At 39.0% G+C, this 21,434-nt stretch overlaps 3 protein-coding genes across 6 annotated transcripts in view; 1 reads left to right on the forward strand and 2 right to left on the reverse strand.

Moving 5' to 3' along the window:
- Nucleotides 1-441: 441 nt before the first annotated feature.
- ampd3a (adenosine monophosphate deaminase 3a) lies at nt 442-13,826 on the forward strand. 2 transcript variants are annotated; one of them, XM_088077492.1, is made up of 15 exons: nt 442-530; nt 5,868-6,090; nt 6,238-6,418; nt 7,692-7,857; nt 7,949-8,168; nt 8,270-8,399; nt 8,567-8,761; nt 9,741-9,872; nt 9,952-10,115; nt 10,218-10,344; nt 11,117-11,280; nt 11,630-11,750; nt 12,960-13,133; nt 13,301-13,411; nt 13,508-13,826. In XM_088077492.1, the coding sequence occupies exons 1-15, from the start codon at nt 473-475 to the stop codon at nt 13,682-13,684; spliced, it is 2,343 nt and encodes a 780-aa protein (XP_087933618.1). In that variant the 5' UTR covers nt 442-472; the 3' UTR covers nt 13,685-13,826. The 2 variants fall into 2 exon arrangements, with proteins under 2 accessions (XP_087933618.1, XP_042342343.2); XM_042486409.2 differs by lacking the exon at nt 442-530 and adding an exon at nt 1,323-2,355.
- Nucleotides 13,733-18,056, reverse strand: lyve1a (lymphatic vessel endothelial hyaluronic receptor 1a). The gene is made up of 6 exons (XM_042486536.2): nt 17,823-18,056; nt 17,488-17,671; nt 17,253-17,392; nt 15,928-16,146; nt 15,713-15,785; nt 13,733-14,583 (listed from the first exon to the last, which is right to left on the reverse strand). Exons 1-6 carry the CDS (start codon nt 17,902-17,904, stop codon nt 14,448-14,450), a joined length of 834 nt encoding a protein of 277 aa, XP_042342470.1. The 5' UTR covers nt 17,905-18,056; the 3' UTR covers nt 13,733-14,447.
- A 2,266-nt stretch (nt 18,057-20,322) lies between these two features.
- The window catches only part of irag1 (inositol 1,4,5-triphosphate receptor associated 1), a 46,056-nt gene continuing 44,944 nt past the window's right edge, over nt 20,323-21,434 (reverse strand). For all 3 annotated transcript variants that reach the window (XM_042486289.2, XM_088077487.1, XM_088077490.1), the window contains one exon: nt 20,323-21,301. In XM_042486289.2, the coding sequence (XP_042342223.2) occupies nt 21,139-21,301 (163 nt within the window). In that variant the 3' untranslated portion in view covers nt 20,323-21,138. The remainder of the gene's footprint in view (nt 21,302-21,434) is intronic.

The raw sequence follows: 21,434 nt of genomic DNA on the forward strand, positions 1-21,434 counted from the left end.
TGATGAGCACTGCAGGGTGGTGGATGCGATATTATATACTCCAGCCACAACAAGATCACAGCATGACTTAGATGTTTCTCTGAGGGAACTTGTGCACAGTTTATACACACTTCAAAGACATCAGAGCCTGAGGAGGTGAGTGCACTTTTGTCATATTAGATGATGACCATTGCTAATTGACAATGGGAGGTAAACATCACTTAGAGTATCTTTCTATGTCTACAATTTTCCATTAAAAAAATAAGTTTTAAATGCTGTATGTGAGACTTTATAAGTGTTAACTGATTTATGTGTGTTAATATCAAAACAAATTCATCAGTGCACTAAAAACACGACACATCTAGACTCACTTGGAATGTATTTGACAAGTATTAGAGAATTGCTGTAAGGGGGGTCTGCTTGGCATTCATGGGTGAGTGCACTTCCTTCGTCTTTAGCTCCACTCTCCTTCAGGCCCTGGCCACTGAGAAAGATGAGAAGAGGAGACACACCTCTTTTAAAGCAGCAGTCGAGTCCTTGCCTGGGAAAGAGTAAGTGTCTTTACTTTCCCTCTCTCTTTCTCTCTCTCTCTCATTGCCATCTCTGTGTATTGTAAATTGGCTTTCTCTGGTGATGTTGACCTCTCTCACTCAGATATGACTTTGACAAAGAGCCAGCTTGGGGACTTGGCCATTAACAGCAGTGACGTGTCTAAAAAAAGGCAAAAAAGCCAAGATAAAGACAGCAGAATATAGAGAGCTAGGTGTGAGATAGGACTGTAAGTGGTCACGTAATGGCCTGGTATGGGATGCACACAGTGATGAGAAATAATGAATTATCATCCTTTTTCTCTAAAGTAACTGAGGAGATGATGTATGGTCAACTCCACATTTCCGGTACATTGCAGAGTTGCAAACACGAGTGTGTACACACCCACATTAGTCCACAGTGCGCACCATTAAGATATTCTCCATATTAGTGCCAAATAATGCTTTCTGCAAAGCTACAACATAACTCTATTATATTTCTGATGTTTCCAAACTGTGCACTTAGATCAATAAGAGTAAGGCTCCTATGACTGCTAAATAAAATATTTTATCTTCAGTGTTATTTGAGTGAGGAGTTAGGAAGTCTTCATTCCTCAATACAGATGAAGGACATTTTGACTGATCACCTTGCAGTGGTGGAAATCAGCAGGCACCTTGATGTTAACAAAGAATGAGTTGTTTCTCCCCAGGGAATTCAAGCATGCAGAGATGCATCTGTTGACTCTCTGCCGTATTGTTGTTATATTTCATAGAAACATGACCATCTGTGCATCACATGCAGATTTGAAAACATCTGGTAGTTAAACAGAATTGCACTACAAAGCTATTGATTCGATAATAAAAAAAACTGCAATTAATTCTGAGTTAATTCAGGGGAAATGCTACTAGAAAATTTGTCGTAGCTTGTGGTTTTGTCTTATCCAGGTCCAGGTTTGGGTGATATCAGGCTAATCATTATTAAGTAGTTGGTTGATCCTCTAAACCTGAGCTTCTCACCACTGATATTAAGGATCAGTCTGGTTATATGGTTATAATTCATTGGGCATTAACAGTAAGTATGGACATAAATAAAATACATTATGCAGGTGTGCATCATGTACAGATAACAAATGGGAGATGGGGTCAGCTGTCTTTGCTATCACCGAAATCTGAGTGTTAATCGGAGAGTGTACAGTAGCCTAATGCCTTCTGAGGACAATTCTTTGTTTTTGGAGCGACATTTGCCAGGACACCACAGCAATATTATGTATTTTCAGATGTACAATACCAAAGTCAGAACCAAGACAAAACCAGTGCGAAGAACCGAGAGAACAGTGATAGATGGGCGAATATTGGATTGTTCTCAGACTGCCAACCTGCAGGTACTTTAAAAAATTATCACAGCAGCTTATGACACTGACTGAAAAGGACAATTCCTACGACTACCTGGTTGTGATGCCTCTTTGCCACAGAAGTAGCGAGGAGTCTCTTTTCCTCACTCCCTCTCTGTGTGTCTGAGAGAGACAGTAAGAGAGACAGATAAGTAGAGCAATAGGCAGCAGCCTGTGTCTACTCTGAGTGAGGCCGTCTCTTTGTTGACAGCCAGTTTTGACATAGTCTCGGATTAGTAGCTCCGTCAACATGAGGCCTCTGGTTCCTTAAAATAGAGAGAGATGGGCAGTCAGGAAAACAAAATTGTTATTGTGTGCCACTGCAGTCTCATAGACTGAGTCTGACCCAGATAGATGCAGACAGAATCTCTTAAGGTACCACTGAGTTTGTCCAGCGCTTCACTGTGTCCAACTTGAGATGACAACGCCACCAGATATGGCTATGAACGGCACTGAAGGTAAGCGCAGAACTGATAAAAGGCATATGATTATAATACAAGATAATGAATGGCAGTTAAATCAACTAACAATATAGGCTCTTCTTAATACTGCACATCTGCTATTATTCAAAGCAAAGGCAAAGTGGTAAAAGGAAGGAGTCTCTGAGGTTGAGTTGGTCAGCAGAAAATAGCACAGCAAGTGTCAGGGAGATGAGTCCCTGCTGGGTGTTGAGTAGCTTGGACTCCATGACTGAGTTTGCAAAAACCTTAATTAATTTTTGAAGAAATCCCACATTAATTCAACTTGATGCAAATTAATAAATAAATAAAACAAAATAGCAGAAAAACTTGAGACCATCTTGCAATCACTCCAGCTGCAATACAGCAACCAGTGACTTGAAAAAAATGTGGGACAGGGACAAAAAACTGGAGGACCAATTGCACCCCCCACCCCCATACTTCCGGGTTCCTTGCTTGGACCACACTAATCTATGGACTCCACCTTAATTTTGATCTCAGCTATACACCTGTAAAGTCTCATTATTGTATCTTCTGTGGTTTTGAAGCAATCTCATTAACAATACCTGCCAAGAGACAGACAAAACCATCTTTGTGGTAGTGTTTGTTACAATAAGTATCACCTGGACCACATTTTGCCATGGTCACACTAGAGTTGCAGCAATATATCAGTTTCACGGTATACCATGGTATGAATGTTGATGGTTATCATACACTGTACTTCAACATTTAACAGTAATGCCTGTTTTTTTTCTTTTTAGCTATGACATCTTCTAGTGTACAAGAATAAATAATAAAAGGGCTATGAGATGTTGTTGACCCTTATTGCCATGGTAACTGCCAAGGATTGTAGAGATTTTTTCTTGTTTTGCCTAACACAGTTTGTGCTCAGAAATAACAATATCAGACATAACGCTACTTAATGTAATGTCTAAACAGTGTCAAAGCTACTGAAATGAACTTACCAATGGCAGCACCTCAGCACGACGAGTAACTTGTGAGGTAAGATGTTTAATGTTAGCCCAAGAAAAATGGAAATGGGAAATGGATGCTACTAACATAAAGCTAAAAGTCAGTTGCTAAAGTTAGCCACAGTTAAATTACCATTTTGGCGACATTTGTACCTAGCTATAGCTATATTAAAGTTAGTTCATTAGTCTCAAACTATAAAAAACTAACTGTCCGAATACCAAATCGTTGACCGTTAAATAGGATTACCATTGTTGATGTAGCGTTAGCTAACTAAAATTAGCATTTTAACGTAATGTGTTCCTAGCTATATCTTATTTAAGTCGGTTCGTTGGTTTGAAACTAAATGAATAAACTATCTGTCCGAATAATTTAACCATTACCGTTCATGCAGTGTTAGCTAACTAGGTTAACGTTAACTGCTAACGTTAGCCGCGCATTGATTTCTTGAAAAGGTGGTTAGGTTAGCTTTATATTGTAAGTAGTCCGTTTTTTTTTTCTTATAAAAAGCATCTTTTCTCCAACAAATCTAACTTCAATTTAGTGGAAAAAAATGAAGTGAAGTAATTATATTTACAAGGCTTATAAGTTTTTGTTTGTTAATTTTGACTTTCCAAGAATGTTTGGGTTAATATAGCTAACACTAGTTCCTGTCCAGCTGTCAGATGGGTTGATGTTTATGTTGTTGTGAGTGCATCTGACTGTGAGAAAAACATGCAATTTTTTGTTTCACAGTTTTTCAGGGTTTACAAGGGGGAAATTAATAATTGATAAGGCCATCATCTCCAGATCAATACTGCTTTATGAGTCTATCCATTTCCACAGTGTGCATGTGGTGCCATAAAGCTGCACAGGCTCAGTGATGCACACAGCTGTTGTCAGAATAGTGTTGTGTGTCTGGAATGATAAGCTTCCTGGAAGCACCCTGGCAGAGCGGAAAATTGGCTTATATGACACTATGCAACATGGTTTTTCTCTGCTGTTGCCTCAGCACTGAACTGTATCCTCTATCACTGAGGATATCAACAAGACACTGTCAGTTCACCCAGGTTATCTTCTCTCTGAAACAGGCAGTAACTCTGTTTGACATAGCTGCTGTACTGTATGTGTATGTGAGCTTGACTGTAAACAGACAAGGTGTGTCCACGATTACATACTGTAATAAAAATAAATGTTATTTAAAGCTATGCAGTTGATAATGGCTAAAACAAAATTCATATTTTTATGAAGGAGTGCAAGTGGCTACTCCTATATAGTAATCATATACTTTATATACAGTCTATGATAATAACGTGTCAAGAATAGCTCAGGAGGACTTGCATTCCCACAAAGGTCATGAATTTGGCAACTTTAGTGGAACTATCTGACACGAGTTATTTTCAAAATGTCATTGTACCGCTGTACAATTAAAAAGGACAAGCTAGTGTTACCAAACAGTATGCCATTGCAGTCATTGTTAATAAGAATTGCCATGGCACCTTTCAAAATTGTAGTGACTTACATACACAAAAATGGCAAAGGATGAAAAATTAAGACAGCAAACAGACATACATGATAACATTAAAAGCAAATTATGGAAAACAACAACAAAAGCTAGACCATTTTAAATATAATAATTGTTTATCATGACTGTGGAATAAACTGGAGGCATATGTAAATTGGCTAAAATAGGCATTATTCATACATATGTATACATGTATACATGACACTGACAACCTGTAATTCTTGTGTGCTGGCAGTGATAGAAGTACTTTGTTACAAGCAAAATAAGTGCATTTAAACAGTTACTTAAGTAAAAGTACAAAAGAATTAGCATCAAAATATACTTAAAGTACCAAAAGTAAATGTTCTCATTATGCTGAATGTCATTCAGACACATATGTATTATATTACTGGATTTTAATTTTTGATGCATTAATGTCTGCATCACTTTAATGTTGCAGCTGATAAAGCTGTAGATATTTTTTAAATACTTGATATGGTGTTGTGTCGCTCAATACATAATAATACAATATAATTCATGAGTTTATTTATATTTTGTTTTAATCATTGTTATCTGCAAAGGAACTAGAAACTTTTAAAATTAATATAGTTAAGTAAAAAGTACAATATTTGTCTCCAAAATATAATGAAGTAGAAATATAAAGTAGCATAATATAGAAATACTTCCGTAAAGCACAAGTATGTCAAAACTATACAAAAGTACAGCACTTAAGTATATGTACTTAGTTACTTTCCACCACTTGTGGCACCACTAGAGGTGATTTTTTATGATTTCCATTTGGGGTTTGGAGGAAAACCATCTTGATAAAAGTTAAGTGCTTAAAAAAATCCATCAGGACATGTACAGTTCACACAGAGCTCTCCAGGTGGTGATGCCGTGCAGCAGTTAGTTCCTGCTCCAAAACCTTTACAGGGATAGAATCGCTTGTTTACAAAACAGCGCAAACTGGTCAGAGCAAGAGCTGATAACGAGGGCAGACCGTCTTTGAGGACGTGTCACTGTCACCAGTCATTCCACTGTAGCCTCTACTTTATTGCAGACATGCCTCGTCAGTTCCCGAAGGTAACTTTGAGTGAGGCAGAGGAAGAGACACAGCTTCTAGCAGAGAAAGTATATGCAACAGCGTTGAAGGAGGAAGACAACAAGGATGCCTTATCACTGTTCACCATGCCTGAGGACTGCCCAATTGGCCTCCAGCAAGCCAAAGAGCATGAACTGCTTAAAGAGCTGGCAGAGCAACAGTCAGAGGAGAGTACCAAGAGGTAGGCCCTGCCGTTGTCTGGCACCAAATCACAGCGGATGATCGGTCAGATCAATGTTACAAATAAAGGCTTTTTAATAGACTAATTGTTTCATGACTTCTGAGAAGATTATGTTAGCTTATATAAACTATTTTGCTCAATTTCTAGGAGGAAAAGCTTAAAGATGATTCGTTCCCAGTCCATGTCCCTGCAGATCCCAGTGAATACAGATTGGACGCGGTCAGTGGCGGCCACGCCCTACCTGTCCCCCAGCTCCACCTGCTCATCTGTGCCAGAAAGCTGCCCTGATTACCAAAGGGTCACTATTAGTGGTGATTACTGTGCTGGAGTAAGTACTATAGACATAAATGTCTGATAATCATTAAAGATATGAAAGAGGAACTATTTTCAAAAATCATGTGAAGGCCCAGGCACACCAAGACAATACCAAAGAACTAGGTGAAGAAGGTCAGCTGGTGCGTTGCCTTAAATTGTTTGTGTCTTGGCCAAACAGTTTCACTTGAAAACACCTCAAAGACTACAACCAACAGCCAGCTAGCATATATGTTCTGCGCCCGCGTGAGAGGAAACAACTCTCGATGGCGGAAAGTGCCGGTAGTCTGTATTTGTTATTAAAAAGGGACATCTGAAGACAGGACAGATTTATGACGCTAGCTAGCCAATTGGCATATTAACAACACAACCCAATGTTGAAAGAACAAAAGATATTTATTGTGTGCCAGCAAATAAAATAATCAGTTACAAACCATTTCTGCCAAAGTGCTAATCGGCTAAAAGAAAATAATCTTACTCAATCTAACAAGTTTGCTTCAATCTCGCGCCCTCTTGACTTTAGTTGTTTGTTTACTTTCCTCACTTCTGTTTTTCTCCTCATGCATTGTGTTGAAGTGCCAATCAGAATGATTTCTTTCACTGATGGACTCTGCTGTCTCAACATGCTGAGTCAACATTCAGAAATTTTGAATCGCCGTCATTATGAAATTGCTGAAACGAAAAACCCGACAAGCACCTACTAAGGATGGCAGACGTTCACCAGCGGCCCGTCATTGACAAATGGCCGACTGTTAAGCTTGGTGTGTCAGGGGCCTTATTACTATGGTGTGAGACAGTCCAAATGTATTAGTAACAATAAACAGCTCTCTCCTAAATCCAAAACATAAGTGCTAAAACTTTGAGATTTCATTAGGTATAAAGTCTGTTTGCTCCATAGACAGTGAATTGGAAAAGATGTTCTAGATGACAATGAGAACACCCCGGGAAATATTCGTAGTATATGGGAACATTTTCTGCTTTAGACTTTATACCAGAAGACATCACAAGACTGAGAGACTTCTCTCATTTCTGGCTTTGAGAGAGAGTAGCTCAAGCTCACAGTTATTAATTGAACTTTCCAAGGCCATGAAAATAACATTTGAATTCTTAATTTAGGTGGTGTTCCCCTTTAATGCTTCTGCAGCTTTATGTAGTGTATATTTACTGTTCTCCTCTAATTACTGTCATGTTAACAGAATGTCCACAGAAAACATAATGTTTATTTTTACAATTACTGTGCCATAAATATGATTAGGCTTTATTTATGTGTCATGTCCATCCCCATTCAGATCACAGTGGAAGACTATGAGCAGGCAGCCAAAAGTCTATTTAAGGCTCTGCTTATTCGCGAGAAATACTCAAAGCTAGCCTATCATAGATTCTGCAGAACCACAGCCCAGTTCCTCCGCACTGCTGAGAACATGAGATGGAGCGAAGAAGACGAGGTTCTACCAGGTGTGAAGTGCATGCACATTACAGTTACCAGTGATGACCTATGTGTTATTCTGGTTCATACGACAGTAACTGAACACTGTTCGTTCTCCAGATATGTGCCCATGTCCAGCTGAGGGAGAAGATCCCTACAGCATGGAGAACATTCCTGAGAACCTGAATTATGAACTGAAGATGAAGGATGGGATAGTGAATGTTTATGACAATGTCAAGGCGCTGAGAGAAAATCAGCCCCATGACCTTCCATACCCAGACTTGGAGACTTTTGCCATAGACCTCAGTCACGTTCTGGCCATGATTGCAGATGGACCCACGTAAGTTGCCAAAACAAAATGGCACTGGTTGTAAAACCAGTTTTTGCCAACTTTGTGCGCAGTATTACACTTACTAAACTGAGGTCCACTGTAATTTTCAGGAAGACCTACTGCCACAGACGACTAAATTTCTTGAGTTCGAAGTTCTACCTGCATGAGATGCTCAATGAGATGGCTGAGCTAAAGGAACTGAAAAGTGTGCCTCACAGAGATTTCTACAACGTTAGGAAGGTATCCCACACATTGCCTCTTTGAAAACACCTGAGCATATGAGTTCATAACATGCTGTCACTTCTTCCATAACTTTCACTATTTGTGAAAAAAGTTAAGAAAAGCATGTTTTTTAAACACTTGATTTGTCCTTAAGACTAAACATAGATTTTGTTTCTTTCTCTCAGGTGGATACACATATTCATGCAGCCGCCTGCATGTCTCAGAAACACCTGCTGACCTTCATCCAGGAAACATATAAGACTGGAGCTGACCGTGTGGTGATAGACAAGGCTGGACAAAAGATGACTCTTAAGCAGGTTTTCCACAGCCTCAACAAGGACCCCTATGACCTTACTGTGGACTCTCTGGATGTACATGCAGTAAGAAAAGTATAATTTGGTTTAGCATTCTGTGTTCATGAATTAAAGTTTTAAAAATGTGAAAATTGGGAACAAAATTAATATAGTTCTTAATTTATCAAACTGGCTATAAGCAATGGTTACGATATTATAACTGTATTTCGATTAGCGCAGGCAGGGCCCTTTACCTGACTCTATGGGCAATAATCTACCACGCATAAACCCACTGGAGTTTGCACAAACATAAGTGGCTAATCAATCAATCCAAACACTCTTTCCCATGTTCATGTGTCTAAGTGATTGATGGGAATAACTTTTTTTTCAATTGGTCCAGTATTGAGAGGGAGCAGCAGCCAGCCTGCTATGTAAACACTCAGGGCATGTCCATACCGTCAGTCTATGTCGACAAAAAGTGTTTGTTTTTGCCACTGACAGGCTCAAATTTAAGTGTCTGACAGGATTATTGGAAGAATTCCTGCAGTAAGATCATTTATGCTTAACCAGAAACAGCCCCAAAATCACCATCGTCAGACCCACCAGACTCCGAATAATTTACAGTGCAGTGGGTGGAGCCTGATGAATGAGCGCCCTGTGGCGACATTTCATCGACTGCAGCTGCACTGATCCTGACTGGCTAAAGTATAGTGGGCAAAGAGCTGATTACTGAACAGAAAAGTAATGGCTGACAGAGTCATATGCCTCCTTATATATTGTGGTCTTTGCATGTATTCAGGGAGGCTTGTCCTAATTGGCCAACTACATTTAAGCAAATGTCTGAGAGAACGCATGTATTAACCATAGAGTCCAGTGTCAAGGCACACAGTGATAGGGAATTTCATGTCAAAAATCTCCCTGCTCTTTTTTTCTTTATCTCTCTGCTTCTAATTTATATCACATCATTTCACTTCCAGCGTAGGTGAGCGTCAGTATTGCTGAGCATGTTTTCATGACTGACCATTTTTGATTCACAATTCTGCTTTGTAATCTATGAACTTTACAGGGGAGACATACCTTTCACCGGTTTGATAAATTCAATTCCAAGTATAATCCAGTGGGAGCCAGTGAACTTCGGGAAATCTTTCTGAAAACAGACAACCTCATTAATGGAGAGTATTTTGCTCGCATCATAAAGGTATATCATGTAATCATACAATTTTAGTTAGAGCCTTTGCAGAGACATTTTAGGGAACTTTACTTCTCACTTTTAACAGGAAGTGGCCCATGACCTGGAGGAGAGTAAGTATCAGCACGCAGAGCCACGCCTTTCCATCTACGGGCGCTCTCCAGAGGAGTGGGAAAGTCTGTCTAAGTGGTTCATTCACCACAAAGTACACTCTCCGAACATGAGGTGGATCATTCAAGTGCCCAGAATATAGTAAGTGCTAGAGACAAAGAGCCAAGCCTCTATTTTAAAAGTTCTTAAAATGTGAAATCTTGAAATATCCTGAAAGTTCAAAACATTTTGTGTGTGTTTCAGTGATATTTTCAAGGCAAAGAAGCTGGTGCCTAATTTTGCCAAGATGCTGGAGAACATTTTCCAACCTCTGTTTGAGGCCACTGTTAACCCACAGAAGCACAAACAACTTCATATTTTCCTCAAATATGTAAGATGTTGTATTTTTTGGGGGTCCATCACACCAAAATCTATCTATAAATCTGTTTAATATACCTTCAGTTCATGCCTTTAACTTAGCTTGTGATCACAAAAACAAGTTTCTAATTTACAACTAATATTACCTATTCATCGCCGCTCATTTGTGGGAAGTAATACTTCACTTGAACCACCCCATTCAGCATTTATATGCAGTACATAAATACTTTACATAAATACTAAATGTTTTTTTAGCACACTGTAATATAGTAGTAAGATGATATAAGTGTTTATTTGTCAACAAATGTAACTCTTCCTGTAGGCATTCACAACGTGGTGGCTGGTATATAATAAGATAATGAATGACAATAAAGTAAAACAGTTGTTATTATGTAAAATTTATTCATAGAAAAGGTTATACTTGTTGACAAATACTTTACATTAATAATCACAGTAAAATATCTGCTCATGACAATATTATAGAGTTTTAAAAAATTTATTTAACTTTCTATATAATGCTTTCAGAGAATGATATGCAGGAGTTAACATAAGGTGTTACCTTGTAGAAATTAATTTAGTAATTTAAAGGTTTGATTATATAATTAAGGGACATGAATTACTATTTTGAGTTAAGAACATTATGAAAGCATTTCATGAGTAAGAACTATCAGATAGAGGAAACAAATAATAACTGTGACCTAAATCTAAAAACAATTTGCCCTTGATGACTGCCTGACTTTATGCTTTTATATAACTGTCCCAGTTGCAAATGACTCTTCTTGCAGGTGGCAGGCTTTGACAGCGTAGACGATGAGTCCAAACACAGCGATCACATGTTCTCCTTCAGGAGCCCAAAACCAGAGCAGTGGACTTCAGATGACAACCCTCCCTACAGCTACTACCTCTTCCACATGTATGCAAACATCATGGTCCTCAACAACCTCAGAAAGTAAGAGCCAACGCCTTCGTCCCTCTCCAGAACACACACTTCCTCATTAAAAGAGAGCGCTTTGCTGCGAGATTGACGGAGCAAAATGTTTGCCTTTAAAGTGCAGGACCTGACCTGGTACTGTGGGTCCAGCACTCATAGTTGACTTTGTAGAGCTCAAAGTCAAAGAAGTGATTCATTAATGAAAGGAAAGTAAAAAGAGTACAGAGCTATCGATCTCGGACATCTCACTATGAAGTACGGCTGACATCTATAAATACTCTCAGTGTGACGAATACGAAGATGAGCAAAATTAGGCACTGCTCCATGATTTGCTCATAAATTGATTATCCTTTTCTGTCCTCTATAGAGAGCGTGGGCTGAGCACCTTTCAGTTTCGTCCTCATTGTGGAGAAGCTGGATCAATCACTCACTTGGTCTCTGCATTTCTCACATCTGACAACATCTCACATGGACTCAACTTGAAGAAGGTACTTTAGATTTGTGCACAGGTAATGCAGTGGGGGCTGAAATGATCATCCCCACGATTCAATATTATCATGATACTCAGGTCAAGGTACTTTATTATTGCAATTTTAAATGTTTTGTGAGTGTTCCAATGACATATATTGTGATTTATGACCTTTTATCAATTGCACATTATGTCCACAAAAGAAAACATTGTCAGCATTTATTTTAACCTAATTAGATAACGTTTTCTGTCTGTTTATCTCACTTCAATCGTTTTCTTAATGCAGCCAAGTGTATCTAGTCAACTGAAAAGCAATTGATTTTATTATTCTAGTAGGCTACCAATACTTTAAGTTGTACGCGCAATATTAAGAATTTATATAATAAAAAAACAAAACTTGGCGTCCATGTATCGATACAGCATTGCCATGGAAAATATAACAGTATTATGCTGTGTTAATTTTGGCCCCCCAAACCTAGTATTTAGGGAAGATGCTGCGTAAGTAAGGTATACTAATCCAAGAGTAATCCTCCCCAGAGCAGGGAGGAAATAACATGAGGCTGCTGCTGTGTGGGCTTACTCACAGCCAAAGATCAATAACATGACTGTACTCAGAGCTTTTTGTCCCTGCTCAAAATGCATTACAGAGGACCAAAATAGCTACGATAATGTGAGAACACAGAAGGAGCAAGACACCAGAAAGACGAGGGGCACATTCATATGCTTCTAATGGGGATCCTTGAATAAACAATACACAGCTTTTGTCGTGATGATTAAGTACAAATAGACAACAAAATCAATACTGTTGTCAACTTGTCTCCCTTCTGACCATTTCAAAGACTTTGTTGGTTAGATGCCCAATTTTTTAAGCTTGTGTATCGGAAATGTCTTGCAGATCTGTCATTATTAGCAGTGTGATTCATCACGGTGCAGCTGAAAATGTGAGAACTGTAGGCGAGAGAGAGGAAATCAAGTTTTGAATTTCCAGTGTGAATGGACAGTGTTTCAAATGTTCCGAAAAAAGAGGCCAGAAAGTCCTGAAGAAAGAAAAAATGCTGACAGTGACTCACTGATATTGATTTACAACCCAAACTGCATAAATTCACAGCATTTTAGTTCATTGAGGTATTAAACAGTGGTGGAAGCTTTTTTTTTTATTTCTGTATGCTTTATGTGCGTGTTTCTGACTGCCAGAGTAGTAATAATTTTTTAAACTGTGTTCCCTCAGAGCCCTGTGCTGCAGTACCTGTACTACCTGGCCCAGGTGCCCATTGCAATGTCTCCACTGAGTAACAACAGCCTGTTCCTGGAATACTCCAAAAATCCTCTCCGAGAGTTCCTGCACAAAGGCCTGTGTGTGTCCCTGTCCACAGACGATCCCATGCAGTTTCACTACACCAAGGTAAACAAACACAAATACACATCAAACACAATGATTCTGAGTTAATGTTCAGAATGCCTGAATTCTTGAATTTTAATTTTATACATGTATTATTGCAGAGAGTATAGATGGATTTAGCTCTGCAGTATAAATATTATGTATATGTTGTTTGTGTTTCATGATTCTAGGAACCGCTGATGGAAGAGTACGCTATCGCCGCTCAGCTGTGGAAGCTCAGCACTTGTGATGTGTGTGAAATAGCCAGAAACAGTGTGCTGCAAAGTGGACTGTCTCACCAGGTGGCATTCTCTCCCCTCTTTTTTCTGCCACATCACCATCATAATTAATCAGCATTGATCCATCTCTTAATAATTTACTTTGTTGTTTGTTTACAGGATAAGAAGCACTTCCTTGGAGCAAACTATCAGAAAGATGGACCTGAAGGGAACGATATCCGTCGGACCAACGTCGCCCAGATCCGCATGGCTTACAGACACGAGACACTGTGCAATGAACTCAGCTTCATAGTCGACGCAGTGAAGTCTGAAGCTATGAACTCCATATATGAATGAAAAGGAACTCGGGTCAGACAGAATCAAAGCATGTTGAACTATCAGTAATACCATTTATCACATTTATTTTGAAAAACGCAGTGAGTGACTGTGATCATAAAATGTAAAATACAACACCCTGTCTATTAAAAAGCAATGCCTAGCTGGTCGAGACTTTGGTAAAGTGAAAACGCACGCTTTGGGCGACTGATGGCACTTTGGTTATCAAAAGTTTAGACAAAAGCTGTGGAGGGCCAGACATGTGTAAAGTACATTGACACGCTTGTCATTACACAAACCCACAATGTATAAACAGTTGTACCTTAAACCCTGTTTTGTGATGGGAGTATGTTGTAGAAACACTTAGTTACCGTATACACTGTACATCAGACACAGGACCAATCATGGTTGAGTTATGCTGTGTTAATTCAGACTTCTCCCCCTTCAGGAGCTTGTTTTAAAGAGGTTTAAGCAAGTTCACAATTGCATATGCTTTTTAAAAAATGCTAGAAATGGTTGTAGAAATGTTGCATTTACATGTATGTTCTTTATCTGAAGCAGCAAGCAGTAGGTCAAAATAATAAAAAGTCTTCATAGCAAACACTGCCACCCAGTGTTTAAACTGCACCATTTCATAGTGTCACATAACACACACACATATATAAGTAACACATATATACAAACATGAATGCCTTTTAAAGGACACAATAAGGGACACATCATCCTTATTATACAATATTACTCATTTGTTTATGTTCCTAAAAATGTATAATCAGAAAAAAGTTTAACTTGAATCTTCACCCACTTCTATCCTCTCATCTTCTTCAGCAGCTGTGTTGGTTTCCTGTGTTTTCGTCACACAAGTCCACTCCTCTGTCTGAATGTACTCGGACTGCTGCTTCAGAGTGCGATTGCTTCTCCTTTTCACAAAGAGAAAAAAACAAATCACATAGTGCACTCACAGATGTAATAATAACAAAGGGAAATACAATTTAATACACAGGGCCAGGACACATTAACATATGTTTACTCACAGCTCTTTAGTGTTGATATATAGTAAAGCTACTGTATATAGAGCCCACTAAGAGCCAATTCAGTCATAACCAATTAATTCATGTACTTCTTGCATCATTTAATCACAGCAAATCTGTCTTTGGTAGGAATGCACAATATTGTTTTTTTATCATAATTGTGATATCAACTTGTATGATAAACACAACAAAAAAGACTGCAATACTGCACTTAAATATAGCAGCAAAGCAATAATTTACATTCTGTCTGCAGGCACTATTTTGGCTGACATGCCACCACATAAACTCTCTGACTGCTGCACTACTCTGCATGGTTGAAATATGATAAGATGCATGCAGATGATGTGAAGTGTGAATGCCAGTGAGGAACTGGTGCGTACAAAAAATAGCATGTCGTCTGTCTGGCAATGTTTTATATACAGGAGAGACGAAGAGAGGACAGGGTGCAGGTATTGTACAAGTCTGATTCAAGAAGTGGGTACACTTAAATGTCTGCTTATTTATTGCAAGTAATATTGTTATCACGTCAACATTATTGCATATTGCACATTTTTCCCTTATTGCACAGCCCTAGTCTTCAGACCTAAGTGTTATCAGGGTTCCCTCACATTTTCATGGATGAAATTTCAGAACTTTGCCTACTTGCCCATAACTGTAATTTTTTAACTAGCTGGCATACAAAGAGAGAACGCAGGGAGGAAATAAAGAAACATACGTGATAGTAAACAAACATTGCCACATATCAACTTATGTTAGAGCTATATTATGCTGACAGCTTTAGGAAATAAATTTGGCATTATGTTACATTACAAGGAAAGTAATCTGTTGAAGACGAGTAGAAAAGTTTCTTACACGGAACTAAATTTCATGGCTTTTCCAAAACATTCAATGATTTTCACGAATTTCATAACTTTTCCAGTCCTGGAAAATGTAACTGTGAAATTCCATGACTTTTTCAGGTTTTCCATGACCCATGGGAACTATTACATATACTATGTTCATATCGAAAACCACTTACATTTTTATGTATATAAGGATGATAATTGCGACAAGGAGAAGGGCACACATTGAGGTGATGAGTATGACCTTTCCTGAAAAAATAAAACATGATACATTAGTCATACAAAGCAAAATCACGTTCAAACGCTCTGTTATTTGAATCTTTTTACTTGTTGCACTGTATTTCTTGTGCAGTATCAATTGCATATGACAAAATGAACAAAATCTTCATACCTCCAGAAGAACTCTGTGCACTGCTGACAAACCTGGCTGGTTCTCCCTCATTGTCTATGGTTTTAGGAGTTGAGGAGGAAGTAAAAACAGCAGTGGAGGCAGATGTAGAGTGTGGGGACTGGGTAGAGCTTGCTGCTTTTGAAGAATGAGTTTGCCCTGAGTGATCACTGCTGTTTAAAGGGCTATCAGCTGTTGCATCCTTCAATTGTGCTGCTGCATCTGTGCATGTACATAGAGGCCTTGAGATTAGATAAGAGTTACATAAAGTGCACATTTGGCAAATGTATGTTTTGTATGTATGTCCTTGTAAAACTGTCTTGACATTGTGCAGGAAAATATTAACAAGGCATTTCTGAAGGGGTTTCTGGCAGTAACGGTAATTAATTAGTTTAGGTATTAATTTAAAATATTAAAAAATTAACATAATGCAATTATGGAGGTCTTAACCAAAGTTTTATGTTCTCCAACATTAATTTCCCATGATTTTTGAAGATTTATTTTGTAAATTTAATACAAATTCAGTCATAATCCACATCAATTAACTGTTAGCACAGCCTATGTGCTTTCCATCCACATTAATCAGAGTTAATACATTACGATGTATTTTTTGTTGAAAAACAAATAAACAACAAGCAAGGGCTGTGTTAAGAATGGCATACATGATATTTTAAGTTAACCGTTGCCTCTTAAAGGGATAGTTAAGATTTTTTGAAGTTTGATCATGTGGGGTACTTCTACTTAGACAGTATATTACATACAGTAAATGCCAGTTGGCAGGCTGGAGTCCGACATGAAAGCTAAGCAATGTACTGATGTGGAGGGGAAAAAAATCTCTTTTTTTGTTTGCAATATTTACAATATTTTTACTGCTTTGCCTTAATGTCAGACAGTGATTTCTGATGGGAAAATGAAGCCATTATATTACTCTTGTCACAGCCAGACTTCATTGAGAAAAACAACATCACTAAATACAGGAGCTGCTGCTCTACCACTGCCTCGATCTGTTTGTTTGTTTGTGTTATTGTGTGACGTTTGCGCTTAAAAATGCTCTCAGTATAGCGCACACTGATATTGACGTTTTAAAAACATTTTTTTAGGATGGTTAAAATCTGTTTTGCTGCTGACCCCTCCACAGCAGATTACTTAGCTTCTGTGTCCGACTCCAGCCAGGCTTCTCCAGACTTAGGCGTGCCGACAACATCTACTGTAGGTAATGCACTGACTATGGATAAGTACTTCCTACAATCCCACTTTAAAAATTGAAACTATCCCCTTAATGTATAGTGTAAAGCACTAGACAAAAAATCCAAATAAAGATGTCATACCTGATTCATTGAAGCAAAACACATCAAACTTTTTTGTAACTGGGGCTCGCCACGTCACCAAGCCCACCTGGTTTTGACCACAATTAGAAAGGGCCTTAATGCGGGGAATGACTCCAAAATGCTCATCAATCCATCCAAACCTGAATAAAAAACAAAACAAGACACATCAGGCACTTCTCATTCAGTTCCACTAAGATAACACAGGCAATCGTTTTCATCTTCGGTCTCATCTCACCTGCATGTTTCTAAACCTCTGCGGAGAGCTTGCTGTACTTCAGCTTTTGAGGCAATGTTCACTCCGAGGGACCAGCAGAGCCTCCGAGCTTCAGAGGCATTGAAGGCGTACTGAGGCTGGTTGAGGTAATCTAAGCCGCTAACCTGGAATACTCCGGCAATACTTTGGTTCTCTCCTGGGAAAACTGGAAACAGCATGAAAAAAATCTAAATTTAGATGCAGAAATAAGTAAAAAAAAACATCTAAAAATTCTACTTTCAGGAAGATGAGATACCTACATTTATCTACAAACAATTTGTTAAAAGATAAATATCAAAACTGCTGGAGTTACTTACCTTTGATGTGGTTTGTGTCAATTTTTTGATGAGAGATGGCTGGAGTAATCAACAGCACTGATGTGATGCAAAGCCAGATCATATTTCTCCCTGGTCAGAGTTGAGATGGACGAATGCAGAGGGATGTCAAGTGATGCACAGTTTATGTGCCTGTGTGCTGCATGACAGGGTTAAATAGAGTTGATTCTGTTCACCGGGGTGTGCGGACTCTGTCATTACCAGAAAGCAAAAGGAAAAGGAAGAGGAAAGTACGGCCCCTGGGTCAGATCAAGAGCCATCATATGTTCTCAGGGCAGGGCCCAGGAGACAGAGAGATAAAACCAATATGTCAACAGGAGATGAAGCTGCAGAAATTCCATAGAAGGCAAAATGCAATGAGTTCAGGTTCCAGGAATAATTAAATGAGGATTTAAACTGGATTGTTCTTTGACTTAAACAAGTGTTTTTCGAAGTAAGAACATAAGCAAAGCACTGCTGGATTTAAGTGAATTTAAAGCTTGTAATATGTGTGGTTTATGTCTAAGCACTGTTACTGACATCTGACACTGACTACGCTGTCCAAATGATTTCCTCCCGGGGGGAATTACTCAGTCATGAACATGCTTATGATCTCGGGTATCCTCTGATGAGCCCTTGGCACACGACTACATCCCACTTCCACAAAAACATCTCCACACAAGCCCTAACGGCAGGAAATGACGCAGAGCTGACGAACACGCAGCGGTGTTGTTGTCAGATGTGAGGTGTCAGTGAGGGCATCATAAATGACATTTGGGAGCTACGGGCGGATATTGAACTTCTTTAATGGTGTTTGTGTGTCCATGGGGTCAAATTAAGACCTTATAGAGTTAGATTACATTACAGTAAATGGTTTCCTGTGTTAATTAAGCGACTCCGGTGAGAATGTGATGGAATTTTGATGTGTTGGAAAGTGAGAACAGACATGGTGGTGAGCAGCAAACATTTTCACTTTTTGTTTCAGTGTGACAGCTTTAACAATTTCACAAACCCAAAACCAAAGCAGTTAAATGTAATTCAGCCAACTTTTATATGATCATTCACATCCCAGGTTTTTCTACTGAGAGATACCAAAATATCCTCTGTGAAAGAAGCCTGTTGATTACATAGTTTAGAATACACTTTGCTTTCATACCAAGAGTTAAATGAGAAGATCAATGCCACTCTCATTCTTCTTCAGGGCAGGAAGGTGCCACCTCACCGTCCTGTATAAAAGGTATGATCGCAGAATGCCTTTAAGCTACCAAGGGAGGAGGTAAAAGTGCCTTTAATGGTGTCTTTAAAAACAGGACAGCCAAAAGGACGGGATTATGGGTGGCATGGGTGTGATGTTTTGACGATGTGTTAAATGTATAAACCACCGCAAGAGATTTAAAAAAAGCAGCAATTAGTGGCTACCTCAAAGAAGAACAGTGGCTGTAAATGTCCACAAATTGGGGAAACAATGAGGTCATGAAGCTCCTTACCCTCCGAGCAGAGGACGAGATCAGTTGCCATATAACAGAGAGGGTAAATTATTTTTGTTGCCATTTTATGCTATTGTTATTGTTTATAAAGCACTGCCAACATGTTTTATATGTCAGACTAGAGGCTGATGTTGTTGTTTTACATGTGATGCCATGTGATGCCATGCCTCTTTTGATTCTGCGATGCCAGCATGCTGTCTAAAATAACACACTGGAGCGACATGATAACACCGTCATTTGTTTCTGTGTAAAAATGCAAAAGCAGCACTAAGGAGGGACTTCGTAGCGGCCCTACAGTGTTATTTCTTTGTGTAAAAAGCAGGCCCCCAGGAAAGCTGCTCAACTTTGCAGCAAATTTTCCCAGCGACCAACTAAGGTATTGTAGCAAAAATAATCCCCTGCGGCTCAGATGGCTTTTGCCTCACAGACCACCACTGTAAAAGAGACGTCTGTGAAACAGTGAACAGGAATTTTGAGCCATGGTGGTTCTGTATTTGTTATACTTTCGTGGAGCTGAGAAAAGCGATTCAAAAATCTGACCTCATCACAATGCAAAGTCTACGAGCTGAGCAGGAACTCGCTGGGGGAGTGGGAGAAACACTACTGTGCATCGTCACAGGGTTGCATACTGTGGAAGTAAACCCGGAAGCTAGAAAACTTTTCAGCATATGCGCCCCGTGCTTGATGTGACATGTTTCAAAAAGCCACAGGCTGAAATCAAACCCATGGCTGCTGCAGCAAGGAGATAGGACTTCGTACACAGCATGATGTAATTAAAGTCTATGGTAAAAAGGGCTGATGCTACAGCCAGCAGCAGGTTATCTTAGCTTAGCATAAAGACTTGAAACAGGGGGACACGGCGGGCCTGGCTCGGTCCAAAGATAACAAAACCAACAAAACAGCACCTTTAAAACTCTCAAATTAAGATGTTACATCTTGTTTGAGAAAGCTATCTGAACCAATTAACAGGTGAAGAGGCGATGTCTTGGCTGTGTGTGGTAAAAATGATTACAATATCTTTTCAGGCACCTTTATTTAAAGGTGAAGTAGCAGAGCATCAAATCCACAAAGAACAAACACACAGGAAGGCACACATGTGCAAAGATAAAAAATAAGCCTCATGCCATCTAATCAGTGCTCTCGTACAAGAAGAAAATCCGTCAGTGCTCTGAAGACACAATCCAAAATGGCACAAACGAGAACCATCAACTGCAAAATATTGCACTTTAGGAACTACTTTGGAATGTGCTTATATCTTAAAGTATTTAAATACTCATTACAGCAATTAAACACAACATAAAGACATTCCTTTATTTTCTATATCTTTAAATATTAGTTCAAAATCTCTCAGGGGCTTCATTATCTATTGGACCTGAGAGAGTATACTTCAACATTAGAGTGTTGATACTTTTTTATGGTGGCATTTAACACAATTGCCTTAGAAAAAAGTACCAAAAACCAGAAGATGTCATTACATATGCATCGTTTTTAAATATATGTATGTATATATCATCACACTATATAATTGGTCCCTAGACAAAAATGATCTTTTAATTCACTGCAGCAAACAATCAGTAAGGTTTTCAATCCAAACAAAATTATAACTTAATGCTGTTAAGTAAGACAAAGGCAGCATCATCCATAAAGCCTCCCAAAATGTCTTTGGCCCTTAGAGTCGGGGTCATGGATTCAAGTGAGTCCGAGTGTCTGAGTGTGGTGATATGGTAAACTAACAGAGCGAGAGGACGACTCTGTTATTTTGGGTTCTTTGGTAGTTCTGCTAAACTCAGTCCAAAGATCTTCATCTCGCCTTGCACAAAGTCCGTCTCTACTTACGTGTCCTCACGTCTGTTGTAGTAGTCACTGAAGAATGTGAAAATACTGATAACCATACACATTGCCACAAACAGCATCAGGGCGATCCAGAGAAGTCGTCGATTCAAGGGAATCTCAGGACAATAACGACCAAGACGAACCACGACCTCCTCCATCCTCCTGTGGAGATAATGACCTCATACTGTACACATCTGAGATTTTTTTTTATGGCTGTCAAAACAGTCTTATATGTGTACTGGAAAAATGACTGATGCACATATAAATTACAGCTGCTTGGTTTGGCTTGCTCACC

This window comes from Plectropomus leopardus, chromosome 1 (genome assembly GCF_026936395.1).
Source record: "Plectropomus leopardus strain MGB_pleo_1.0 chromosome 1, ASM2693639v1, whole genome shotgun sequence".
NCBI classification, from domain to species: domain Eukaryota; kingdom Metazoa; phylum Chordata; class Actinopteri; order Perciformes; family Serranidae; genus Plectropomus; species Plectropomus leopardus.